This window comes from Choloepus didactylus, chromosome 22 (genome assembly GCF_015220235.1).
Source record: "Choloepus didactylus isolate mChoDid1 chromosome 22, mChoDid1.pri, whole genome shotgun sequence".
Taxonomy (NCBI): domain Eukaryota; kingdom Metazoa; phylum Chordata; class Mammalia; order Pilosa; family Megalonychidae; genus Choloepus; species Choloepus didactylus.
The window spans coordinates 6,157,932-6,185,601 of NC_051328.1; the positions used below are offsets into that span (position 1 = coordinate 6,157,932).

General features: G+C 50.9%; 1 protein-coding gene across 1 annotated transcript in view; it reads left to right on the forward strand.

The window, feature by feature from the left end:
* Positions 1-27,670, forward strand: part of NOD2 (nucleotide binding oligomerization domain containing 2) — a 35,761-nt gene that overhangs the window by 1,512 nt on the left and 6,579 nt on the right. The window contains exons 2-9 of the mRNA XM_037815694.1: positions 3,993-4,459; positions 10,908-11,013; positions 14,678-16,496; positions 20,291-20,374; positions 20,597-20,680; positions 22,935-23,018; positions 25,952-26,035; positions 26,533-26,616. Coding sequence (XP_037671622.1) covers positions 4,001-4,459; positions 10,908-11,013; positions 14,678-16,496; positions 20,291-20,374; positions 20,597-20,680; positions 22,935-23,018; positions 25,952-26,035; positions 26,533-26,616 — 2,804 coding nt within the window. The 5' untranslated portion in view covers positions 3,993-4,000. The remainder of the gene's footprint in view (positions 1-3,992; positions 4,460-10,907; positions 11,014-14,677; positions 16,497-20,290; positions 20,375-20,596; positions 20,681-22,934; positions 23,019-25,951; positions 26,036-26,532; positions 26,617-27,670) is intronic.

Sequence of the window (27,670 nt, forward strand, 5' to 3'; positions counted from 1 at the left end):
CCCTCTGAAATGGTGACAGCCGAGCAAAGCCTTGATGGAGGTGAGGGGTGAGCCAGGTCAATGTCTGGGGGCGGGAGAGTGTGCCAGTGGAGGGAAGAGCGTGTGCAAAGGCCCTGAGGCAGAAGCCAGTGTGACCAGAGCAGGGTGGGTGAGGAGTGGGTGGGGGGATTGATAGGAAACGAGTTCAGAGAGGTAAGGGGTCGGATGGGGTGGGGTCCACTCTGTAGCGCCCTGGAGGACTATGGTTTTCACTGAGTGTGATGGGAGCTATCGATTTCACCAGCTCATGTGGCTGTGGGGTGGAGGATAGACTGCAGAGTGTTGAGGTCCAAAGGAGGGGACCAATGAGGTCCACTGCGTTATTCAGAGCAGAGACCATGGGGCTTGGACCCTGGCATGGAGGAGATGAGCAATGATCAGATTTTCAGATTTGGGATGTACGTTGAAGGTAGGGTTGATAAGATTTGGGATGCGGGGGAAGGCTTGGAGTCAGGCTTTGGGCCTGAGCCCCTGGACGTTTGGAGGTGCTGTCGGTTAATATGGGGATGCCAGGAGTTTGGTCTTGTACTTGGCTAAGTTTGGGTTGCCTATTAGATACCCATGTAAAGATGTCCAGTAGGCAGCTGAGAAAAGTCGAGGGGGGAGGGGAAGCAGGAAACGACATATGGGGTGTCAGCGCACATAGCTAGTAGGCAAAGCCGTAAGAGCTGGGGAGCTCACTTAGAGAGCGAGTGATGGGAGAAGAGCAGCGTCCACGCGGGGAGCCCTGCCAAGAAAAGGAAGAGGGCAGAGCGTCCTGGGCTCCAAGGAGGAAAGTGCTTCAAGGAGAAGGGGCAGGAATTATGACAGGTGCCTTTGGTAGAGTGAGCAAGACAACTGCTGCGAATTGGGCAAGGTGGCGTGGCTGATGACCTGGACAAAAGCAGTCTCGGCCGGGTGGTGGGGGCCGGGAGGGGTGGCGGGGCCTGGGAGGTGGGCTGAGGCAGCAGACCCTGCTGTTAGAAGGGTGGAGAAATGGGGGTGTAGCCGAAAGGGGCAGGGGGTCAAGAGAGGCTTTACTTCTTAAGAGGGAGAACTGACAGTGTGTCTGTGTGCTGATGGGAAATGGCAGCTTGGGGAGGGGAGAGGGATGGCCCCCAGCTAAGAGCCAGGGCAACTTCCCTGGCTTTCCCTTCCTCTCCTGTCTGCACATCTAGGGGCCTGGGGTGTCAGCCTGTAGGCAAAGCAGTGGCCCACCTAGAGAAAGCCTGGCCCACCTTGTGGTCTCTGGAAGGAAGGAAGTGTCAGGGCTCAGAAATGGGCCTGGGGTCAAGCATGACCCTCGGTTTTGGCAAAGAGGTACCCACTGCCCTTTCTTTGCACAGAGCTGCACCTTCCTGGAGAAAGGACAGTAGTGACTCCAAAATTGTTATAAACTAAAGTATGTATGAGAAGACAATGGATAGGCTGATTTATTTACTCTGAAGAGGGGAGGTATAAAGGATAGGGGGCAGGTAATAAAGGCAGATAATAAAGGACAGGTAATAAAGGCAGGTAATAAAGGACAGGGGGCAGGATTTTAGTTTTTCTGAAATAGATGAGGGATAAGCCTCCACTTTCTCCCTCCGTCTGTTGAAACTGAAGTAGGAGAAACTTAAGCTAGCCCTAAGAAGGAACTTCTCAAGCTGGCTGGTGAAGACGGCAAGAAGGCCAGGTCCTCCTCCCTGGATGTTTAAGATGAGACAGGGCAATGCCTGCTCAGAGGCAGGGTGCTGGCCGAGTTGGCCCTTAGGGATTCTTCCTGTTCTGAGGTTTCCAGAAGGCCAGGACAGAGATGGAACTTTCCAGCTGCCAGCAGGGGGATAGAGCTCCAGACCTCATGGTTCGGGCCAGCCTGTCCCTCCTGGCCTCTGCAGAGCCCTGATGTCACTAGCCTGGGTGTGTGGCTCAAGCCTCTGTCTGCCTGCCATGGACAGAGACATGGTGTGTTTGGGAAGTGCCCCTGCTTCCTGGTGGGTGAACACATCGATGGGTGTGTGCCTTGTGTCCCCAGCAGGGTTGCTAAGTGAGGGTCACGGCGGATGCACGAGGTTTGGCCAGATCTGCCCAAGAATTTCCTAATTCTGGACGGCTGGGTTGACCAACCCTAGCTTCTGGCCTGTCCTGGTGGGTTTCCCCTGGAGGTGGGGTCTGTGGACAGATCCAGGCCTGCCAGCCCTGTGCCTCTTGGCTTTTGCCTTCCTGCTGCAGGCCTGCCCACATTGGCTTGGCCATGCCTGCCCCTCCAAGCCTAATGGGCTTTGATGGGGGGCAGGGAGGTCCGGGCAGAGATAGGGAAGAGCAGTTCTCCCTCCTTAGGCATCCTCTGGGTGCATGGTGCTTGCCTGCCAGGCCTTGGGCCAGAGGACATGTGCTGCTCTCACAGTGGGTGGGCATTCTCCCCAGGCCCTAAGCATGGGCGGTGGAGGGGGCTGGTGCCACAGCCTTGGAGATGTTTCCCTGGCTGAGAACCCCTCCGGCACTGAGCCCGCAGCTCTACCTACTCCTTCCTGCCCTCTTTTCCCCCGTCCCCACCCTCTTGGCAGGGAGCATGGGAAGACCTGCTTGTCCTGGGAGAGCTGTTTTAGTTCCTGGTTTACTGCAGCCTCTGCAGTAGGACCATCTTCCCTCCCAAGCTGTCAGACACGCAGGCAAGCTTGCTGCCTCAGTTTCCCCATCTGGCCCACACCAAGCCTCCAGCCTGCATGTTGGCAACATTCCGAGTTGGAGATTCCTCCTTTCTCTTACTTTGGCCAGTGTATGAGGAAGGGCACGGAGTGTTCCAGCCCCTCCCCTCCCAGGGCGGCTTATTGATGCATGAACATTCCCATGGAGCCTATGTTGTGCCAAGCTTACGGATGCCAGGAAGGATGAGACCCAGCTTCGTGGGCCAAGCAGGGAGAGAGACACATCAACAACCAACAGGAAGATGGGCGTCTTGGGACAGGGCTTGAGTGTCTCAGAATGTCCCTGTTTTATAAAACAAAGTTCACATTCCTCTTGCTTATTCCATCCCTACACCCTTTCAGTTTCATTTTCTCTGGGCACTGCACCAGCTCCTTATCCCTGGGGTCCCATGACAGTCACAGAATGGACCATGCTGGGAGATTTTCGGGAGATTTTCTCTGCTGCCCGGGACCCTCCTAGGCATTGAAGTTCCTACCAGTCACTTCCTCTAAAATATCCAATCCCTGCGTCTTCAGGTGGCAGGGTAATGTGTGGTGGTGGTAGGTGAGGCGAGTAAGGGCCTGAGGACAAGAGGAGAGTCTGCGGGGGCAGTGCTGATAGTGGACACTGCACCTGTAAGCTTCCAAACTACTGAGTTTGCATCCTTATTTTCCCTCCACCTGGGTTGGATCTTTCTGATGGCATTATGGTCTGCCCCTCAGGGTAGCAGATGTACGAGTGCACTGGGATGAGCTTGGGGGTCACTATCGGGGACCCATATGTAAGTAGTTAAAGGCATGCATTGTGGACCTGCATTGCTTGGGCTCAAAATCCTAGCTCCACCTCATCTATCTGCAAGCCCTTGAAAAAGTCACTTAGCTTCTCTGTGCCTCAGTTTCCTCCTCTGTAAAATGGGCTGAACATAGTACCTATCTCAGAGTGGTTGGGAGGGCTAAATGAATTCTCATAGGAAAGCACTCAGAACGGCTTCTGCACGTAGTGGTATGAACTTGATAAGTATTAGCCATTGCTGGGGAGAGCTGCTTGGCCTGAATCTGGTCAGTGTGGAAGAGCCCTCTCAACCTGCGTCAGAGAGAATTAATTCCCTTATCCCTTTGGAAGACATTGTCCCTGATAGGATCTCAAGCAGGGATCAAACATGGTTACGGGAGTCTTACTTTAATTTCTGGCTGCTTTAAATTCTCTGTGTGACTGGAGAATGTGTGAGGGTGACACAGGATGGGGCTGACCTGCCCCCTGCCTGGCTTCTGGAGAAGTCCTTGCGTTGACCTCGCTCTCCTCCCCAGGTTGTGCAATGTGCACCCAGGAGGGTTTCCAGGCGCAGCGGAGCCGGCTTGTGGGACTGCTGATCTCGGGGTCCCTGGAGGGCTTCGAGAACGTCCTGGACTGGCTGCTGTCCTGGGAAGTCCTCTCCTGGGAGGACTACGAGAGCCTCAGCCTGCTGGGCCAGCCCCTCTCTCTCTTGGCCAGGCGCCTTCTTGACACCGTCTGGAGCAAGGGTGCGTGGGGCGGTGAGCAGCTCATTGCGGCCATCCAGGAGGCCCAGGCTGACGGCAAGACCCCCGAGCTGTGTGGCCGCTGGGACCCCCACTCGCCTCATCCGGCCCGTGAGCTGCAGAGCCACCGGCCAGCCATCATCAGGAGACTCTATGGCCACGTGGAAGGCGTGCTGGGGCTCGCTCGGGAGCAGGGCTTCATCAGCCAATATGAATGCGATGGAATCCGGCTGCCGATCTTCACATCGTCCCAGCGGGTAAGTCAGTTCCCTCTTGGGCAAACAATTCATAAGAAGAGGGTGACTCATCACCACGACCAGTCAGCCTTTGTGAAGTCAATGCTATGGGGTAATACGGGCCATGGGATCACCCTACAAAGGTAGCTGGGCAGGTGAGTGTTGCAGTATACCTCTTCTGATGAAAGAAAGTATTGTGCGGTGGCTCAGGCCTGGGATTCTGGAGCCAGAATGAGGTGGGCTCGCGGCTCAGCCCCGGTGACCTCCTCTGCACCCTTCATCACGCCTGTCTCAGTTTCCTCCACCGTGAAAACATCGATAAAACATTGATAATACTTGTATCATGCCTGTCCTGTGAGGATATGGGGAGAACCCACCAAGTTAATTTGTGTACAGCCCACGGTAAGCGCTCATTAACATACCATTGGCTGATATTGTTCCTGTTGTGGATGACATTTGGCACTTGTACCCTTTTATTGCTGACTGTTTTACATTAACTGCTCAACAGAGTATAACACTCTATAATATTAAATCCATTTAACAATTAATATAGCACACCATGTACTAGCATAGTTTCAATGTCCACATAGGATTTCTGATACGAAATTGTATTAGATCATAGACATTCAGAGTTCGGATAAAACTACCTCTGAAACTGAAGAGATTCAGCAGAGACCGCAGGAACAGAAAAGTGTTGATTGGGTGCTTTGCTTTACTTTGCTGCAAAACATTTTATAAACTTCGATGATCCACAGGCCTCCTGTGATGCAGATGGAGCAGGCATTAACATCCCACTTTAGAGATGGGGAAACTGAGGCCCAGAGAAGTGGTGTGAGTAAGGTCACAGTTTTAATGAAAGGGCTAGTCTTGGACCTAGTGTCTTGACTAATTCTTCACCATGAATTTATTTGGCTAGAACATATGTGGGTCTACCACATGCCACGCTCTGACTTAAAGCTTTTTGTGTTCAGGATGCCTTGCATGTAGTAGATGCTCGATATGTATTTGTTCATTAAATAAATGAATTCTTGAATGAATGAATGAATGAGTTGGAATTATATTGCAATGTTAGAATGGGCTGGGTTGAAGGATTTACTAGGTTTCATTCTTGTCTATTTTTTAGGAGTATATTTGGTGTCCATGTGAGTTAAAGTAAGCCTAAGTCGAGACTGATAAATAAGCCAAACTATATTAAAGGCTGTTTTAAAGCTGGCTTAAGGTGGCTGAATATTTACTGAGCCAATGTGGTGCTCTGTAGAGCTCTGATTCAGTAGCTCTAATTAGTGCACATTAAAACTATAAGTACACCCTGAGCACCTTCCTCTTGAGCCTGTTAGTTAGAATCCCTACCTTGGTGCCTTTTGTGATCTGTTGGAGGGATTGAATCAGCCCATGTGGGAAACTTACAAGATTGTGTCTGGTTATTTTTGATCAGGTGTTCAGCAGTGTGGTCTGGTCCAGATGCTCAGAAGGGGTTTAAAGAAGGTGGCTTAGATTCCTGGGGCCCAGAGGAGAGAGAATATGAACAGAGAAGTATTTGGATGGGTGAAGAAGAGAAAATGAGAAAACTCCTGGGTCAAAGAAGCAATCATAATGGAAAACAGAAAATGTTCAGAATCAAACAATAATGAGAATAGTTTATCCAAATGTATGGGTTTCGGCTTGAGCAGTGTATAGAGGAATATTTATAACCTTAAATGCTTATATAAGAAAAGAAGAAAAGGCTGAATTTTATTGAGCTGAGAATCCATCTAGGAAAGAGCAAAGTAGATAGAAAAAGCAAAGATTGAGAGCTGGGACTAAGCTGAGTGGGTAGAAAGTATGGTGGGCAAGAGAGCTGAGGGTTGTGGGAGACTACAAGGGACTGGACTGCCTGAGGTTTGAATTTGTAGGATCCAGCTCCCTCTGGGCCTTCTTTGAGTTTTGGTATTCTACGACTCTCTGATTTTTGGCCTTCCTTCTGTGGCTGACTTTCTGATTCAGTAGCTCTGCGGGTGGCACTTGTGGTATATCCAAATAGCACATCCCCCCAATCCAGAACTGTCTTGTATGCTCTCATAAGCTGGCCGATTTTCCTATAAGCAGGTAGTTGTCATCGATTGCAGGCTGGGGGCTGAAAACCTCGGTGGAATGGACAAAATGCAGGTTAAAGCACTAATTTCTAGAATGCCCGTTGCTCCCATTTATTTCATGAGTGCCTGCTGGGTGCCAGGCACTGTCAGCTCATACAGATATCTCATTTAAGCCACACAACAGTCTTCCCTGGTAAGTTCACTGAATAATTTTCATCATTTACTTAACAATGAGGAAACTTCCAAATCACCCATGTGGGAAATGGCTCAGCTAAAATTTGAATCCAGACCTGTTTGACTCCAAAGCTTGTGCTCTTCCTTCTCAGCCATGAAATAATGGGCTTGGTGTGGAAATCTTGCTCACTTGTGCCTCACAGTTGTGAGGAAACTGAAAGCTGGAAACACTCAAGCTGTAACATCAACTATCTGTCTGACTCATGCAATTGCTAAAGTTGATAGGGCTGGGGTGTCAGTCTGAGCTCTGAATTGCTTAACTCCCATCAAGCTCCCATCCAACTTAAACATGTTTGTTTGTTTTTTTTAATTGGTAAATGTACCAATTATATGGCTTAAACATGTTGCCGTTGCCCAGGTTACCAGCACTAGTGTCCTTCCTTTAACGTCTCTGCCGGAGGTAAAGCCTAGCTGGGTTTTGGTGTTAATCCTTTGCTTTTATGTATAGTTTCAGCACCTTTGCAAATAAATTCCTAAACAATGAATTTCTTTGTTGAAGCTGAACAGGGTCTCAAGGACGTGCTCTGGCTTCACCTTCCCTGGGAGTTTATAAGGGCCTCTTTGGGGAAGTCACTGGTCAAGGTCATGAGTGACTCCCAGGAAGCTCAGGGATCATGACAGCGGGAGGATCTGGTAGGGCCAAGTGTGGGTCAGTGCTGTGTCCAGCTGGCATATGGCCAGAGGAGGTGGGCTACTCCGTATGTTCAGTTCTATACTTGCCAAAGGCTATTCCAGCTCCCAGGAAGAGTTTAAGGCTAAACACTTCTGGGAGTCACATGAGTGTCCTCAGCTGACCCAGGCAGCAGGTGTTGAGAGAAGGAATGATATTAGCCCATGGTAAAGATAAGTCCCATATAGATAAGAATCAGGGCATCTAGGAGATACCTACCCTTAGCATGTATGAGTCTCAAGTCACACTGCTGTCATCTGGACAGGTGACTATTTGTGGTGCTCAACCATCATCCTGAGATTTCCCTTCGTATTCCTCTCATGTCAGGTCTCCCGTATTCTGGATACTATGTCTTTCTCTTTCTTAGTTTTATTCTTTTTTGTTAGAGCATATCTTCCAATAAATTTTTTAGAATGAATCTAAGGGGGTTAAAATTTGTGAGCCCTTACCTGTCTGAAAGTTCCCTCATACCTGATCGATACTTTGGCTGGGTATAGAATTCTGGGTTGGACATCATTTTCCTTCATAATTTTGAGGGCTTTACTCCATTATTTTCTCTCATTCAGCATTGTTGCTGAGGATTCTATAACCATTTTATGTAACTTTCTCTGGAAGTTTGTAAAATTTTCCTTTGGTCTCTAACATTAGGAAATTTCGCAGTTATGTGCTTTGGTGTTCCTCCAATGTTCTGGGCGCCCAATAAGCACTTTCAGTCTGGAAACACATGTATTTATGTTCTGGGAAGTTTTCTTGATTAGTTTATCAATGATTTCTTCTTCTCCATTTTCTCTCTCCTCTCCTTATGGAATTGCCATTGTTTGAATGTTAGAACTTCTGGACTGATCCTCTAATTTTCTTATGTTTCTCTCCTGTTCCCATCTTTGTGTCTTTTTTGCTCTACTTTCTATATGATATTCTCAACTTTAAACTCTTCTATTCAGTTTTTCATTTTTGCTATCTTGCTTTTAATTTCCAAGCGTTATTTTTGAATGCTCTTTTATTACAGCATTTTGTTCTTGTTTTATGGATGCAATGCCTTCTCTTAGTTAAGGATTGTGATGAGAGGTTTTTGTTTTTTGGGAATTTTTTTTTACTCTGCATAAACATTTTGCCTGTAAGTTGTTCTCTCCCCACCCTACCCCCGCCCCCCACCACCAATTGTTTGGTCATTGTCTCCCATATTAGACGCTTTCTTTAGGTATATTATAATTCTTGGTTGAAATCAAGACTTTAAAAGTTATTGGAAATGCCGAGCATGTGGATAAAACTTCTCTAGGGGGTGTAGACATTTTGGGAAAAGATGGTGTCAGTCTTTAGAACTTTCCTCCTGGGTTGTTTGCATTCCCAGAGTAGATTTCACAAACTTCTGCCTGGGAGTAAAGGCCTGATTCCCAGAGTTCTGAGAACCCAGGGGATAAGAGGGCTGGGGGGGTGGGGATAGGGGTGGGGGTGGAGATGGGGTGAGGGTGCCTCAGCATTCTGCACTTATTTTGTACCTGATCATTTAAACCCTCTGTTTTGAGTGCGATACCCATCTCCTTCATTATGCCCAGTGTCTTACACTCGAGACCCTCTGTTTTACCCTTTCCAGAACATAAACTTCCAGACTTTTGCCAAGACAGAGAAGGGCCAGTCAGTCGCCAGTTGTTAGGAGTGGGGGAGGGAAACTAGAAGTCTGATTCATAAACCATTTTGACCCAATCCTCCTTATTTTACTAATTTCCTTCAGTTCCAGGGGTACCTGATACGATGGTTCCAAAGTCTTTCACAGATTCTGAGCTGTACATTGTGTGATTTTTAGCTTCCCCATTGCTGGCTTAGGATTTGGCTTTCTGGGATCTTCTGGTTCCATCACCACCCATTCATTCAGCAAGTCCTTGAGCCATTCAGCAAGTCTTCTGTACCAGACACTCTGGGTGCTGGGGATTCAACAAACAGAGATCCCTGTCCTAGAGATGCTCACATTCCAGGGGGCAAGGGGGAGATAGACAATAAGCAAAACGAAGCAAATTACAGAGATGTTAGAAGGTGGTAAGTGCTGTAGAGAATAAATAGAGTGGGGTATGGGGTTGGAGAGCTTGGGAGAGGGGTGGTAAGTGATTGCAGTTTTAAATAGAGTGCTCAGGGTGTTCTCACTGAGAAGGTGAAATCTGAGCAAAGACTTGGAGGCGGTGAAGGGATCAGGCATCCAGGGAGCTGGGGGAAGGGGTATTCCAGGCAGAGTGGGCGACCAGGGCACAGGCCCAGAGGAGGGAGTGCCTGGTGTTTCCAAGAAGCAGGAGGCTGGTGAGCAAGGGTGAGTGGAGTAAGGGGCGCGATCAGAGCAGCAGCTGGGGTCCAGATGGTTACAGGCAGCGGTTTTGGTCCATTTGGAGCCCCGTGGGTTACAGTTGACCTTGGGTTTTTGCTCTGGGGGAACTGATGGGACGCTTGTAACAGAGGAATGATATGATCTGGCTCATTTTAAAAGGATTATTCTGGCTGTAGTATTGAGAATAGACTGTTGGGATCAAGGTGCCCATTTAGGTGGCCTTTGCAGTCTTCCAGGTGAGTAGTAACGGTGGCTCTAGACCAGGATGGAAGTGGAGAAGAGGGTAAGAAGTGGGGCTCTGTAGCTGCCCCTCCAATGTGTGGTCACATGTGGCCACTGAGCATTTGAAACGTGGCTGGTCCACATGGAGATTCTGTAAGTGAAAAATACACACCAGATTTCAAGGACTTAGTAGGTAAGAATGTAAAATAACTCATTAATTTTTTAAATTTATTCCATATCAAAATGATAATATTTTGGATATATTTGCTTAAATGAAATACGTGATATATGACAACACTATTCTGGAGGTACATTTGCTGATGGATTGCAGAGTAGAGATTTCAAGGGTGACTCTAAAATTTGGGGACAGAGCAACTGAAAGAATGGGGTTGACATTCGCTGAAATGAGGAAGGCTGTAGGGGTGTGTGTGTGTGTGTAGATTGGGAGTTTGGTTTGGGGTTACTAAGTTGGAGACGTTTATGAGACATCTAGTGGAGATAGATGCAAGGAGGCAGTCCGAGTATGTGTCCGAGGTTCAGAGGCGCTGTCCAGAGTGGTGATGCGGATTTGGGAATCATGAGCAGAGATGGCATCTCCAGCCATGAGACTGGATGAAATCACCCTTCTTCCAAATGGTTTCCAGATTCCAGAATTGTGTTGCAGTTGTCTTCTCTCCTGATCTTCCTATCTTTATAGGTTTATGTCTTATCTTTTTTTTTTTTTTGTAAATTATTCACTGTTTCCGTGGGTTTTGAGAGGATGTCAGATTGGACGTGTGTGTACAATTCATCATCTAATTCTATATTAACTTCTTTAGTCCCGTATTGCTTTCTGGCTGCTTTCTTAGCATTTTATTGTAGTAGAAGAGAGATGTCTATGTAATTAGGTAACCAGTAGAAACCCTCATGCTCTCTCCATCAGCCTTTCTGGAAAAATAATGGCTTTTGCTTTTCTCATAGGCAAGAAGGCTCCTTGATCTTGCCACGGTGAAGGCCAACGGATTAGCTGCCTTTCTTCTCCAGAGTGCTCTGGAGTTACCAGTCCCGACAGCTCTGCCTTTTGAAGGTATATATACATTTTTCTCAGTCGATCAGAAATGGGGAAGAAGTCAGTGCAGACTCATGGTGAAGGGCAAAAGCTCCAGAGTGATGCGCATGTCACTTAGAATCTGACTTATGGGCTGCGTGAGCCTCCCTGAGACTCAGTTTCCTCATTTTAAGGCTATTGTCACCTGCTTCATGGGATGAATGTGGGTAATGCCAGTTACTGGCTTCAGTCACTTCCCGCACTAGCTGATGGTAATGGGAGCGGCCATGGATTGAGGGCTAACTATCCAAACTCACTATCTGTACTGAAAAGATGTGGATACACTTTTTGAGATAGGGTTGGTATCCTTGACCTCCCAAAGTTAGCTACTCATTATCCAAAACTCAAGAACCAAATGGATTTAGATACTGGGATGTCCCTCAGTGTCCATGTCACCATCCAAACTCCAGGCTGGGAGAAGCTTGGAAAGCACAGCTCGCTGGCACATGGCAGGCATCCCTCCCTTTCCGGCAACCCTGAGAGGTAGGTGCTGTCATCTCCACTTTACAGATGTGGAAACTGGGGCAGGGGGTTAAGTGACAAGGTCGGAGCAGATGGGTCTGCCTTCAGACTGTTCCCACTGTGCTTTCCTCTTTCCTTGGGAGAAGAAATCTTCACTTGCAAAGAGAGGATGAAAGCCTGACCCTCTCTGTGTCTTGCTCCCAGCCACCCTGGGGAGAGTGCACCGAGGGCCCCGACTGTGTGTGGTGCTGGCAGATTGGTGCATCACCCAGGGCCCTGTCCTCTGGGCAGTGAGCGTGCCTGTGGGAGGGGTGCCCCTCAGAGGCTGGCTGGAAGCCTTGCTTGGCGTTTGGACGTGGGTGGCTAGAAGACACGCATCACGCCCTCTAAGGACAGAAAGTGGCATCAGGACAGGATGGGGGGATGCACCGTGCTAAGCACAGCGCCCGGCTCGGCCCTTGGTCAGTGTGGCTGCTGCTGTGACAGGCACAGCTGGCCACTCGGGCCTTGTAGCCCTGTGCCATGGTGTGTGTTTCCCCAACTTCCAAAGGGGATGGGCGACATGTGGTTATTTCTTTTTAAAATGAGGGATGATTTGTTTTCCAGGAATTTTGTTATCATTGGTGGTGGAAATTAGGGTATTGGAGGGGAAGATAGATATTTTATGGTCTCCATTCAGTGCTCCTGGTATATCCTGGTATATCCTGGATAACCAGGGGGCAGGAAAAGCAAAAATAATCATCAGCTCTGGCAACAAAAGAGGAAACAGAAACTTGGGACATCTCCTTCTTATGACGCTTTAAATATGACTTTGATATCCTAAGAATGCTCTGTGAAAGTTACCCGCTAGCCTTCCGGATGAGAACCGACGGGCTGGGTTCGCCCAGTTCCGTACTTGGTTGGGGGCTGTCAGGTTGTGTCGGGGTGACCCTGGCTCTGAGATCTCACCACTCTGGGGCTCTGGACCTTGTACTTCCCCATTTCCTGAAAGGGGAACTGAAGCCCGGTACAGGAAGTTGTTTCCTCATGTCGATACCAAGATGATGGAGGTAAAGCAGCAGCGGCCCCCCGGACACGTCCTGTCCATGAGGACTCCCACTGGGGAGGATGGCGGGAGGCAGAAGGGGAAGTGGGATGGGATCAGGGATCTCATCGGAGGGGCGGCCGGGCAGCCTGGTGGCCCTGAGGTCATCCAGGGCGGGGCCTGTCGCATGCCTCTGCCTTTGACGTGCTTGCCTGCCTCAGTGCCTGGCCCTTCAGGGGCTCCTTCTCCCTTCCCGGGGATTGGCCAGGGGCTGCTACAGGCAGCTCCGGGGTCGGGGTGCTGCAGAGAGACCAACCTAGAAGGACCAGAAGAGGCCGGCTGAGGCGGAACCCGAGAGCAGGGTCTGGGCCCTGCTGCTGCCCACCCCCTCTCTCTACGGGACTTTGGCGTCCCTCCCCATCTATGGGGAATTCCTGAGAAGCCTTGCGGCCGATTCCTGAGAAGCAAAGACTCAGACATTGACATCCCATCCAAAGGCCAGGCAGGCAGAGGAAACGGGCTAGGGGCTGGGGGCAACAGGGGTGTTGGCAAATGGTGATGACTGATGACAGATGACGTCCTCGGGTGTGTGGGCATTGCCAGAGCTTACAGGTTTTTTTTTCCTCCAAGAGAAATTCAAGTTAAGATTTTTAAAATAGGAAATGTCTAGTTTTTAAAGTTAGCCATTAACTGGAATTTTGCAAAATTCCTATCTAGAATAAATAAAACATATCTTGGGATTGGAGTGGCCCATGGACAGCCAACTCGAGGCCTGAGCTACCCAGCCTTCCTGTGTGAGCCTGGGCTGGGCACGCTCGGGCCTGCAGGAGACCCTCCCCTTGCAGCAGGTCTTGTTCCTGCTATGGTTACGAGCCTAGTAATGGTATTTTCTGGTATCGTTCTAGTTATACTTAACACGGATCACTAACCTTTGTATACTCCATCCACTTTTGTTCTCTCATGAGTCTCCACTATTTCGCTCTATATTTTGGCCATCACAAGTTACAACAGACTGAGGGGCTTAAACAGCACAAGCTGTTATCTCATGGTTCTGCAGGTCAGAAGTCTGACCAGGGTCTCTCTGGGCTAAAATCAACATGCTGGCAGACTGCGATCCTTTCTGGAGGCTCTGGGAGACTCTGTTTCCTTGCCCTTTCCAGCTTCAAGAGTCTGCCCACTGTCCTTGACATGTGCGCCCATTGTCCAGGTCAGGAGCGTTGCATCTCACTGTGCCCTTCTCCCATCGTAACCTCCGACCCTCCTCTCCTGCCTCCCTGTTCCACTTCTAAGGACACTTGGCATTACATTGGGCCCACCCGGATAGGACAAGATAACCTCTCCCATCTCAAGGCCTTTAACTTAAGCACGGCTGCAAGCTCCCTTTTTCCATGTAAAGTACCATATTTATGGGTTCTGGGGATTGTGATGTTGTCATCTTTGAGGGGTTGGGGCCACACCCCTAATAACACTGACTGATAATCTGCATCATCTGTGGAGAGCTTACCACGTGCCAGAAATTGTTCTCAACTCTATTCTACCCCATTCCCTCCTGAAAGAACCTTACAAGGCAGGTGCTATCATTGTCCCCATGTTTATAGATAAGAAAACTGAAGCCCCCAAATGCTAAGTAGCTTACCCAAGCTAAGGGCGGAGCTGGGCTTCAAGCTGAGGTGTGTGTGACTTCAGAAATGGGGCTCCTAAGCCCTTAAACCCTTTTCTTCCCTTCAGAACAAGGCAACTGAGCCTGGGTGGTGAAGGGACTTCTCTACGCCCGACATCAGAACACAAGCCTGATCTCCTATGGCTCTTCCTGATGTCAGTGATAATAGCTGCCATAGCTAATGTCTTCTGAGCACTTACTTCATGTTGGACACGGTGTCAAATGTTTGACATGCATTGTCTTAGTCGAGCCGTGTAAAAACCCTATAAGGCAGGCACTATCCTTTTTCCCACTTCACAGGTGAGGAAAGTGAGGCTTAGGAAGGTTACATGACTGGCCTCCAAGTCCCACAGCTTGTGACTGGGGGAGCCGGGGTCGGCACCCACCGGCTGTGGTCCCCCATGTCACATCACGTCCCCCTCAGCATCCCACCCCGGTCAGGTCCCATTTCCACTTGGTCCCACCCTCCTGTGCCTCTTCCTCTCTCTGTCTCCCAGCTGCCACGTGTAAGAAGTACATGTCCAAGCTGAGGACCACGGTGGCTGCTCAGTCTCGCTACCTGAGCACCTATGACGGGGCCGAGAACCTTTGCCTGGAGGACGTCTACACGGAGAACATCCTGGAGGCCCGGACGGATGTCAGCGCAGCAGGCCCCCCGCAGGAGAGCCCTGCCGCCCTGGGCCTGGAGGAGCTCTTCACCACCCACGACCACCTCAACGACGCCGCGGACACTGTGCTGGTGGTGGGCGAGGCGGGCAGCGGCAAGAGCACGCTCCTGCAGCGGCTGCACTTCCTGTGGGCCGTGGGGCGCGACTTCCAGGAATTCCTTTTTGTCTTCCCCTTCAGCTGCCGGCAGCTGCAGTGTCTGGCCAAACCGCTCTCCCTCTGGACGCTGCTCTTCGAACACTGCTGCTGGCCTGACGTCGGGCAGCAGGAGGTCTTCCGGTTCCTTCTTGACCACCCTGAGCGGGTCCTGTTAACCTTCGATGGTTTTGACGAGTTCAGGTTCAGGTTCTCCGATCACGAGCGCCACTGTTCCCCGACCGACCCCACTTCAGTCCAGAATCTGCTCTTCAACCTTCTGCAGGGCAACCTGCTCAAGGATGCCCGGAAAGTGCTGACAAGCCGTCCGGAGGCGGTGTCGGCGTTGCTCAGGAGGTACGTCCGCGCGGAGCTCAGCCTCAAGGGCTTCTCGGAGGATGGCATCGAGCTGTACATGCGGAAGCATCACCGGGAGCCTGGGGTGGCAGACTGCCTCCTGCGCCTGCTCAGAGCAACCTCCACCCTGCACGGTCTGTGCCATCTTCCTGTCTTCTCGTGGATCGTGTCCAAGTGCCACCGGGAACTGTTGCAGCACGGTGGGGGGTCCCTGAAGACCACCACGGACATGTACCTCCTGATCCTCCAGCACTTCCTGCTGCATGCCTCCCCGCCGGACACAGCCTCCCATGGGCTGGGACCCAGCTTCCTTCGAGGCAGGCTCCCCACCCTCCTGCGCCTCGGCTGCCTGGCTCTCCGGGGCCTGGGCACGTGCTGCTATGTGTTCTCTGCCAAGCAGCTACAGGCGGCGCAGGTTGACCCAGAGGATGTTTCTCTCGGCTTCCTGGTGCCTGTCAAAAGCCAGGGTGTGTCAGGGGCCTCGGCACCCCTGGAGTTCTTGCACATCACTTTCCAGTGCTTTTTTGCCGCGTTCTACCTCGTGCTAAGTGCTGACATGCCTCCAACCTCGCTCCGGCACCTCTTCGATTGTCGAGGGCCGGGCAGCTCCCCGCTGGCCAGACTGCTGCCCATGCTGTGCATCCAGGGCTCTGAGTGCAAGGAGGGTGGCCTGGCCGCGTTGCTGCAGAAGGCTGAGCCGCACAACCTCCAGATCACAGCGGCCTTCCTGGCCGGGCTGCTGTCCCGGGAGCACCGGGGCCTGCTGGCCGAGTGCCAGGCGTCTGGGAAGGCCCTGCTCCGGCGCCACGCCTGTGCCCGCTGGTGTCTGGCCCGCAGCCTCCGCCAGCACTTCCACTCCATCCCGTCGGCCGTGCCAGGGGAGGCCAAGAGCCTGCACGCCATGCCCCGCTTCCTCTGGCTCATCCAGAGCCTGTACGAGATGCAGGAGGAGCGACTGGCCCGGGAGGCCGTGCGAGGGCTGAGCGTGGGGCACCTGAAGTTGACCTTTTGCGGCGTGGGCCCCATCGAGTGCGCTGCCCTGGCCTTTGTGCTGCGGCACCTGCGGCGGCCCGTGGCCCTGCAGCTGGACCACAACTCCGTGGGTGACATTGGCGTGGAACAGCTGCTGCCTTGCCTCGGCGTCTGCAAGGCTCTTTAGTGAGTGCGGCTGGGCGATGCCCACCGGGCACATGGGGATGCCACCCTCAGGGTGCAGGTGTTGGGTCCCTAGGCTGGGAGTCAGGAGACCGGCCCAGACCCAGCTCTGCCACCCCCTCTCTGGGTTCCTTACCCAGGATTGGGCCTTGGTTTCCCCATTTGTACAATATTTAGTAACAAGGGCTATAATTGATTGATTACATCCCATGTGCCAGGCACCATGCAATATGCTTCCCAGAATTACCCCATTTAATTTCCGTAGCCACCCTGGGCTGTAGGCAGGGACATTATTATTTTCCCCATTATCCTTCATTTGAGGCTCAGAGAAGTGAAGTAATTTGTCCAGGGTTGTGTGGGAAATGGCTGAGCTGGGGTTCAAAATCCACATCTTTCTGGTTGCAAGTTTCCCACTCCTCCCAAGTAACCTGTGCTCTGTGGATGAGCCTCGGAGAAGTCAGACACAAAGTTTGGTGTAGTACGTGTCTGAATTAGGGTCTACCCCAAATCAGAGGTGATTTGTGCCCGATCAGAGATGTTAAAATCCCAGTGAAATGGGAGTCTCAGGCCCTGGGAGATAGAAAGCAGCTGCAGGATTTTGCCTGCCCTTTTCTTCCTTACATAGTGCAGTGTCTGGATGAGATTTCAGCATCACCCAAACTGTTTCCAGCCCCCGGTCTGGCGATTGTAGCTTGGCCCTTTGGAACCTCTGTGCCCCACGCGGGTGGGCCTCTCTCCACGTCCGGGGGCCAGCAAGGGCAGAGGGGTCCCAAGTCTGGCGACCAGCAGGCCGCAGGACCCCCGTTCCTTCCAGCCTCCAAAGGGGGGGCGTCCTGCTCCCTATTTATAACCCCTGAGAAAGCAGAAGTTTAGCATAAAGTTAAAAATCTATTCACCGACTCCCAGGGCTTTGACCTTATTTGACCTAAGCAAGGGACAGACTTCTCCTGAAATATGTTAGGATGCATACCTTCTCTGGAGCAAAGTGTCAAGATTCTTCTCCTCCCTGGAACAAACACTGGAAATCTTCTAGAAACAGCAGTGACCTTTGTTATCCCTTACATTGGAACTGTGGTCATAAGTCTATAGAGATAATAAAAAGCATATAATACATCATATGTAGAATATATATCATTTAGTATATGACGGCTATTATATATAAGATAGTATAATACACTACGCAATATAACATCATACATCGTATCATGTATATCTCATTTATGATATCATATCAAGTCAGGATCTTGGAGGGAACAAATGACACACTGAAATTGGGGAGAGTTTTATACAGGGACTGTTTACAAAGGTGTGGGCAGGAGTGAGAAGAGCCAAGAGGGATGGGGCAGGGCCCGAGGGGTGGGGTGGGTGGAGAAGGGAGTTTTATTAGAATCCTGAGCAGCAGGAAGGGAGTGTCTGCCCGACAGGAGCCGACCTGGGAGGGAGGGTCTCGGACGTGAAGCCCGCCCTTGCTGTCCTCCCCCGCCTCCTGCCAATGCCTCCGGCTAAACCCAGCGGGGAGCCCGACAGGGCACCCACTGACATAGCCCATGGGACAAGCCTCCCAGTACAGTGAGCCAGGTCGGGGACGGAGGGCGGATCGGACAAACGGAAGATGTCCAGCATCACACTCTATTTCCCTAAGAATGAAGAATCAGGATATTTTGACTTGGGAATTTCGAGACCTTGTCTGTGAGGACAGTTTTCCTGATAAAAATACAAATGTGCGTTTTCCTAAGTAGTGGGAGCATAGCTTTCACCAGGTTCTCAAGGGGATTCTCAAAGAGGTCTTTAAAGCCCAAGAGGCCAGGGTGACCGTCACAGGCCAGCCCATCCTTAGAATTCTTGGAAGGGGCATCTGCACTGGGTGAGGATGGTCACGTGTCCCCGCGGTGTGCAGGAGGGGTACACGGTGGAGCCGGGGGTCTACGTTTCGGAGTAAGGTGAGGATGGTCTGTCTGCTTGAAGCTCAGGGTACTCAGATCAGAGTGTGTGCAAAGGGGCTTGTGGAAATGCAGATTCCTGGGCCTGCCCCCCGCAGTTCCCAGTCAGTAGGTCTGGGTGGGGGCACAGGTGTCTTCTTTTAACAAACACCGCTGGCGAGTCTGCTGTGAGTGGTCCAGAAGCCTCATCTGAGAAACAATAATCCGGGGGACCCAGCTTGATTTCCCACTAGCTATGACAGTCCTTGACCAGGTTCTGCTGCTCTTTGCCTCACATGAAACTAAAATTGCCGACCCATAGCCAGGAAGAGAAAACCCACAAAGGTGTTGTGTGGGTATTTCCTGTTTGTGTGATGGAGAGTAGGGCAGGGGAGTGGGATGGAGAGAGAGAGCCTCTCCCCCAGGGCCAAGCTGCATCTCTTCCACCCACACTGTTTCCATGCCAACCCAAATCCTCAGCCTCCAGGAAGCCCGTATACAGTGCCCTTATATGGGTTTCTGTAGACCCTGGGTTTGACTCCCATGATGGCTTCCCACGTATTTTGACTGCGAGAGAGAGAGAGAGGGAGCACGCGTGTGTGTGTGTGCACTCGTAGAACCGAAACAAAAGATTCATAAAATGACTGTGGTTTATTAACTTTGATGCACCCTGCTCTGCTCCATTTGTTTCATATCTTAAAACGCTGCTCAGGAACTTCAAAATTGATTTCGTGACCCACTTATGGGTCATGGACTGTAGTCTGAAAACTCGAGAGGGTGGAAAAGGTCATGGGGTAAGGTCATTGGGGCCATACTGCTTACTCATTGCACAGCCTCACAAAGTCACTTCTCTTGCCTGTGCCTCAGTTTCCTTCTCTGTCAAATGGACATAATAATAGTACCTACTTCATAGAACTGTTATGAAGATTAAATAGTGTGACTATTTGTGACATGCTTAGGATAGTGCCAGGCAGGGAGAACGCTCAACCAATGCTGGCGTTCATGATTCCAGGTGGCCTTTCCTGTGTGCAGGTGCTGACAGTGCTCTGTGCATCTTTAAATCCTCAGAAGAGGGGACCTGCAAATGGCTAGCAAGGGGCTGATCAGGAGCAGAACTTCCAGCTGAGGGTCTCCAGATTTGAGCTATTAGCCGTCAGGGCAGGGCCTCCCCACTGAGGACAAGAATCATGGGGACAGTTGTTCATAAATACAGACCTCTAGGCCCCACCAACGTGTACCGAATCACCGTCTCCAGGGAGGGTCCTGAGACTCTGTATTTTAGGGAAGCTTCCAGATGATCTTGGGATCAGGTGAGGTTTGGAAATGCTGGCCCAAGAGGAGTGGCAGAGGGGGCTGGCCAGGCAGGGTCTGGCCCGCTGGAGTGAAATGAGGAGGAGCGCGGGGCTGGTCAGCAGGCTCTATAACCAAGCCCCCATACTGGTCTCCGACCTGGTCTGCCATCTTCTGTCCTCAATGGCTCTCCATCATGGTCCCCTGGGGGTAGCCCTGCCTGGTTCCTGCCTCATCTCTCTCATCATCAGCTCCTTCCAGCCTCAGAACCTTCTCCAAGGCTGCTCTGACAGTTGTATCCCTTTTACAGAGATGGAAACTGCGCCTCAAGTTAGATGAGTGACTTTCCGAGGATTCCAGTGCTCCCCAGTAGGGGCTCTGGGTCCCCACCATGGTGTCCCAGCTCAGCATCCTGGCTGGGGATGGAGGGAGGCCCCACTTTTCCAGGGTGCTTTGTTCTGATGTCATTTCCCAGAGGCACAGATGCTGGCTCTTTGGGGATGAGTGAAAGTTTCTTTGAGCTCTTGTCCATTTTTTCTCTCTTTCTTATCAGCTCCATTTCATATTTATTTGTCTTTTTTTTTTTAGCTTGCGTGATAACAATATCTCAGACCGAGGCATCTGTAAACTCATCGAACACGCGCTCCCCTGTGAGCAGCTGCAGAAGTTAGCGTAAGCCTGGCTGGGCCACGGACGTCGGGCCCCAGGTCCCCCCTCCCAGGCCGAGTCCCCTGGGCAGCTGTGAGCAGAGGAGTGGGGAGGTGGAGAGGTTCAGTTTGCACGTGGGAGGGTGCAAAGTGGTTCATGTCCTGAGGGAAGAGGCCATTCTGCGTTTGGGTGGTCACTGTCCTTTGTGCCTTTTCCCCATGTCTCTTCTCTCCTGGAACTTTCCAGTCTGTTCAACAACAAATTGACTGATGACTGTGCACACTCCATGGCCAAGCTCCTTGCGTGCAAGCGGAACTTCTTGGCACTGAGGTGAGCCTGGGGCTTCCCTGTTCTCTGGGAATGGTTCTTCCCCATAGCTGAGTAGGCTCGTTGAGCCTCGGCCTTGGCTCGGCCCCCACTGGGCTCGTGACTCCTTCTGAGCAGGATTTCTCCAATGCCATGGCCTCCCCAGCAAACTCTGGACTGGCTCTACTGAGGGCTGCTTGACCTTTGACCTTTAGCCCCCAGGGGTGGGGAAGGGTTTCCAGGCTCCCCTCCTTCCCTGGGTCTGGGATGGCACAAGCTCTCTGGGGTTACCGTGTTCCCTGATGCATTTCAAGCCTTTGCTGCTGGGAGAGGCACACATCCGTCATTTGGCATCGACAGCCAGTTGCTGAAACGCTCTCAGGAGGCCCTTTCGCTGTTGGGAGACTGTTGGGTTTGTACCGCTGTGTGGGAAATCTGCATTTCTGCTTTTCCAGAGTCTCCCGGTCTCACCTGGAATCTCTCTCCTACCTGAGACCATGAAATTGACCTCGGGTTGCCCCAGCTTGTCCTGGCTTCTCTTTCTGTCTGGGATAGTGTTGGCTCCTCAACTTGCCAGGCAGTAGAAGGAGACAAAGTGAAAACTTGCTTCCATACCACCTACCAGGCTAGGGCTGGGGATGGGAGCTGCCGTATTTAAATTGTTGGCCCATAGCTCAGTTTCTGCTGGGGCTGCGAAGGCCAAGGCCAAAGGTGCCATTTTGTACCAAGGAAGCTATTCTGCTGCCACTAACTGCTCCCCCAGACTCAAAAACCTGAGAGGCTGTGGCCAGACCTGGGCTGGCCCAGGCCCTTAGGGAGGTGGCTGGGGGTAGTAGAAAGAGGCTGGACCCAGAATTTGAGGCCTGGGTGTGAGGCCTATTTGAGCAGGTTCTAGCACCAGACTATCTGAGGCTTGAGTCCTTGAGGCTTAAATACAGGACCCCCGAGGTGTTGGGTCGGAGCAGCTTATTCATGTCTCTGTGCCTCAGTTTCCCTTGCTGTGAAGTGGGGACAGTCATAGTAGCTACCTCATAGGTTGTTGTGATGATTAAATGAGTTTATATGCGTAAAGGATTGGCCCAATATAGTCTGAGCTTTACACAGTAAGCCCAGGAGCTGAAAGACCGTGGGCAGGTCACATAGGCTCTCTGCTTGTTTATGCTGGAGCCGTGCCATCCTCCAGGAAGCAGAGGCCAAGATGGGATTAGATGGCAAGAGCTGTGTTGGGGAAAATTCCACAAGGGAAGCTGGGAAGGGAACTGGTTGGGGGGAGAAGGGGTGCTGGGAGCCCCGTCAGACCACAAGGTGGGTCTGACCCCGAGTGAAGGAGAGAGGGAAGGAAGAAAGGAAGGTGGTGAGGAAGCACTTTGGATTCAGCACAGTTAGTCCCCAAGCCAAAATCGTCCCGGAGAGGAGAGCCATGTCTCCCAGGGGTGGCCTGCCTTTGAGGCCCAGCTGTGCACAGTCCCCGGCTGGGGGCAGCCTGTGGGAAGCAGGCCTTGGTGCTTCTGCTCCCTGGAGCACCTTCTCACGGCTGCCACACCCCTTCTCTAAGGGGATAATAGTACCCGCCCTTTGGGTTTGTTGTGAGGACGGAATGGTATACAGTTGGGTGAAGCTCTTTGAAAAATTAGAGAGTATTATCATGCCAGGAAGCCTGGGGTTGTGGGTGAAAGTTCTGGGGATGTCTTTGAAGAGTGTGGCTGTGCTTGTTGCCTTCCTCGCTGGGATTCCCCTAATGGACTGCTTCCCTAGGGCCCTACTTCCCTCTTGGGGTGGCAGAGGGTGCTCCTGGAAGGCTCCGTGGGGTCCCCCTCCTCTCCGGCGTCCCCTCTTCCAGCCGCCTGGGGCTGCCATGGGCTCTTTCCTAACGGGCCAGTGCTCCCTGCAGCCTCAGGAGGGCCCAGGCAGGCTGCAAGGGGCACGCGGGGTCTGGCACCAGGAGGAAGGGCAGGGACAGAGATGGGACTGAGTCACTCTCACTGCCCAGGCCTCACCCTCCTGGGGAAACCACCTCCCAGGACTCCATTGTGACTCCAGCCTGCAAAACAGGCCCCCACCCCCTCTTCCCTTTGCTGGGGAAAATGAAGTCATGGGAGCCACTGAGAAAGCAACCCTGAGCACAGCACGCAGGCGGCTGCAAGATCGGATCCCAAGTCCTGGGAGGCTCCTCCAAGCTGTCTTCCCAGACCTCTCTGTCCAGGACACATTTCCCCACCACGCTCGGGGCCTCGTGCCCTCAGCCGTGCCTTCCCAGCCTCCTCTTCTTCCCTTCCAGGCTGGGCAATAACCGCATCTCTGCAGTGGGAGCCGCGGTGCTGGCCGAGGGGCTCAGAAGCAATTCCTCCCTCCAGTTCCTGGGGTAGGTTGCGCTCTGGGGCCCCGCAGGGAGGGATTTGGGACTTGCCAGGATTTAGGGGCAGGCTACACTCTCCAAACAGAAGCTCCCAGGGCCGCCTGGCAGCGGTGGGGAGGGTGAGCCCGTGAGACTGTGGATGGGCCTTGGCTGCCTGTGAGCTTCCTGGACGGATAAACAGGAAGCTCAGGAAGTCTGGCTCCGGGTGGCAGAGCTTGGGAGCTGGTGATGGGAAAGCCAGAGGTCCCCAAGGCACCATGGGCTGTGCTTCTCAGCTTTGGCTGCACACTGGACTCTCCTGCAGAGTTTTTAAACAATCCCACTGCCCGGACCTTACCCAGGGTGCCAGGTCCAAGCTTCGGTAGTTTTTAAAAGCTCCCCAGGGGATGTGCAGCCCAGGGTGAGGAGCTAGGGAAGCAAAGGGAGGGGGGAGGGAGGATGGTCCCAGGATGGGAGGAGGCTTTCCTAATCCCTTCAGAGCCCTTGCTTGCTAGGTTAGGGCTTGGCGGGGAGGGGAGAGGGGGCAGACCCCCAGAGCGGGGCTCCCCTACGTGCCGGGTGGAGGGACGGCCCCCACTCCTGTCCTGACACGCCCTGGTGGGAACTGGGGTCCATTTGGCAAGAACTGGGGGTTTTAGAACCAGAGACTGTGGGCCGAGAGAATTACCTTAGGGCCCTGGTGCTCCAGTCCATTTCACAGGCAGGCAAGTCGTCCAAAGCTCTGTGGAAGGTGCTCGAGAAATTGGCACCTTTTCAAGCTGCATTAGTAAAACAGAGTGTGAAACAAGGCAGCCACGGCCCCCACTGAGCTCTCTCCTGCTTGAGGGCTTATCTTCTTTTTTTTTTTTTTAATTCATTTTATTGAGATATATTCACATACCACGCAGTCATACTAAACAAATCATACATTCGATTGTTCACAGCACCATTACATAGTTGTACATTCATCACCTAAATCAATCCCTGACACCTTCATTAGTACACACACAAAAATAACAAGAATAATAATTAAAATGAAAAAGAGCAATGGAAGTAAAAAAGAACACTGGTGCCTTTGTCTGTTTGTTTGTTTCCTTCCCCCATTTTTCTATTCATCCATCCATAAACTAGACAAAGGGGAGTGTGGTCCTTATGGCTTTCCCAATCCCATTGTCACCCCTCATAAGCTACATTTTTATACAATTGTCTTCAAGATTCATGGGTTCTGGGTTGTAGTTTGATAGTTTCAGGTATCCACCACCAGCTACCCCAATTCTTTAGAACCTAAAAAGGGTTGTCTAAAGTGTGCATAAGAGTGCCCACCAGAGTGATCTCTCGGCTCCCTTTGGAATCTCTCTGCCACTGAAGCTTATTTCATTTCCTTTCACATCCCCCTTTTGGTCAAGAAGATGTTCTCCATCCCACGATGCCGGGTCTACATTCCTCCCTGGGAGTCATATTCCACGTTGGAGGGCTTATCTTTTAACACATATTTATTACGGTACCTGCCGTGGGCCAGCACTGTGCTAAAACTCCAAACACCATTGTACAAACTGTTCTGTAACTTGTTCTTGTAACTCATACAAACTGTTCCATTACTTGTTTTTTTTTTTTTTTTTCTTTTTGGCTTAACAATATATAAGTAACTTCATTAAAATATTTTTGTTGTCGTAAATATATATAATGCAAAATTTACCATTTTAACCATTTTTAAGTTGACACTTCAGTGATATTTATCTTACAGTCACAAAGTTGTGCAACTTTCACCACTGTCTACTTCCAAAACGTTTTCATTACCCCAAACAGAAACTCTCTATCCATTAAGCAATCACTCTACTTTCTGTCTCTATGAATTTGCCTAGTCTAGATATTTCATGTAAGTGAAATCATACAACATTTATCCTTTTGTGTCTGGCTCCTTTCACTTAGCACAATGTTTTCAAGCTTTGTCCATGTTGTAGCATTTATCAGAAGTTCCTTCTTTTTTTATATGGTTGAATTATAATCCATTGTATGAATATGCCAGATTTTATTTATCCATTCATCTATTGATGGACACTTGGATTGCTTCTACTTTTTGGCTTTTGCAAATAATATATGGCTTCATTTTTTTAAAGAATAGCTGCATAATATTCCACTGGTTGGATGTCCATAATCTATTTATAACTAGTTCCCTGCTGATGCACACTTAGATCATTTCCAGGATTTCTGCTATGACAGTGTTGTAATCGCAGCACACAGAGCAGTGTTGGCACAGAGCAGGAGCTCGATAGCTATTTACTCGGTGTGTGAAGGGGCCGTGAATAGCCTCATTCAGTTATCTCCACTCACCATTGCACCTACATGTTCGGGGCGAGTTCCCATGTGTAAGAGAGCTGAGTCGGGAGGTCTGTGCAGGGTGCCACCTTTGGAAAAGGGATGTTTTCATACTACAGTGGATCAGAGGGGGGTCACCCAGAAGGTGAAGGAACTATACACCATGGAGGAATTGGAGATGTAAACATCTTAAGCAAGAGATCAAGAACTGGCCTATGGAAAAAGAATCAGTCTTGTTCTGGGTGGTCCCAGAGGGCAGTTAAGGATTTGTGAGTGGCAGTCACTGGAGACAGATCCGAACTAAATGTCTGGAGCAATGTCATGGCCATCCGGGTTGCCGTGAAGAGTGAGTTCCTCGTCCCTGGGGGTATGGGCTGCGTAGACCTCTGCTCTTCTGTAAGTCTGTGATTTAAAATCACAGAAAAATTTGAATGAAGTTTGGCCATCCCCCCAAGACGACAGAGGCAGTTCTGCTTTGCTGGGGCACCTTTTGCTTCTCAGTGTTGCCTCTCTGGCCTTGGGTGGGTGGTCCTGCCCTCGGTTGGGGCTGCAGGGAGGAAGGGCACTGTTAGCTCATATCTAGAACAAGGTTAAGACATAGCAGGTTCTCACTAACTGTCCATTGACTCTGTTGGCCTTTGCAGGTTCTGGGGCAACAGGGTAGGTGACGAGGGGGCCCAGGCCTTGGCTGAAGCTTTGGGTAGTCATCAGAGCTTGAAGTGGCTCAGGTAAGCTCTGGAGTCTGTCCTTTGATCATCATATGGGGTCCAGTGTGGGGAGGGAGGAACCTGGGCTGGTCTAGAAGGTCTTTGAACTTCATTTCTCCTCCCTCTATGTTATTCATTGGGGTGAGGAAGAAAGACCATTGGATTTGGCATCAGGACACCTGAGTCTTTCTGAGTGACTTTGGAGATGTCCCTTTCCCTCTTGCTGTCTTGAGTCCTTATTTGTAAATTGAAGATCGTGGGCTGGAGCAGAAACATTTTATCTCAAGGACCAACTCCAATCCATTAGTGGTGGCTTCCCAGTGCACCATATTGGAAGGGATTCTGAGGCTGCACCTGGGCTTAACAAGAAAGAGCACTGTAGTCAACGAGCAGTGTCTTAAACGGGGCAGGCTAGGGGAGTGGGGTTATGTGTGCTATGCATTTTGCCACCCATGGGCTAGCTCAGCTCTGAGGTCCCTCCTGGCTCTGACACATTTTTGTTCTATGATTATGTCCAGCTTGGTGGGAAACAACATTGGCAGCATGGGTGCCCAAGCCCTAGCACTGATGTTGGAAAGGAACGTGGTGCTGGAGGAACTCTGGTGAGTCTGGGGGTTCCTTGCATGAGCAGTGGTCTTTCTTGAGTCTCCGACCTCATCCACGGGAACAGTTGTGTGGATAAGGCAAAGGTGGAGGATTGATCAATTGATTGTGTTGGGCTTTGTGTGTACCAGGGAGTGGGAAGTGTACAGGGTGTGGCATATAGATATAGATGCTAAATCTTTTTATTTAATTGTGCTTATTAGTTAGTTTGATTGCTGTCTCCATGTGCAGTCATGGTTGTGGGCACAGACCCTGGTGACAAGCAGACTAAGATGCGTTCAAGTCCTGGCTGAGAATGTTGGCACGTTAAATAACCAGCTCTGAATCTCAGGTTGCTCTCCTGCAAAATGAGGGTGAGCATGCTTGCCCACTGCAAAACATCACTGTAAGAATCAAATGAAGTAATGCCTGTAAGGAGCTGAATATGTGCCATTTGTGTAAGTGCCCCATAAATATTAAATTAAAACAGTAGCAGTATTATTACTAACGTAGCAGTAATAATAATAATGTTTGGTTATTTTCGAGTGAATTTGAGTTCCTAGGAGCACTAGGCATTAGAGTTGGGGTCCACCTTGGAGGGTGGAATGAGGTTTTGGGGAAGCTGAAAGATGAACCATGAACTGTGCTTTTGCCCCTGCCCTGAAGCTGATTCCGAGTTGTCCATCCTGCAGGCGCTGCTCGTAAGGTCTTCTTCTGGCATGTTCTGGGCAGTTCTAGATTACATCAGAAAGATAAAGTGCCGACTGTTTGATTTTTCCAGGAAGCAGAGAGGCACTGAGACATTTGAACATTGCCAGGGAATGGATATGGTGAAGGGCCTTGGCGGCTGGCAGGGCTGCCTGGCTCGGCCAGTGTATTGCTGACCATATCTGGACTGGATTTTGCTATTTGAAATTTCTTGTTAGATGGCCCCTCACTGTGAGTTCATGAGTTATGGCTATAGTAGGCTCCATCTGCAGCGGCTTAAACCTGTAGAAGGTTCCCTTCTTTCATGTGTGAGTGTCCGGAGTGAGGGAGCACAGGCTGGTACGGCAGCCGCCTGAGACAGCAGGG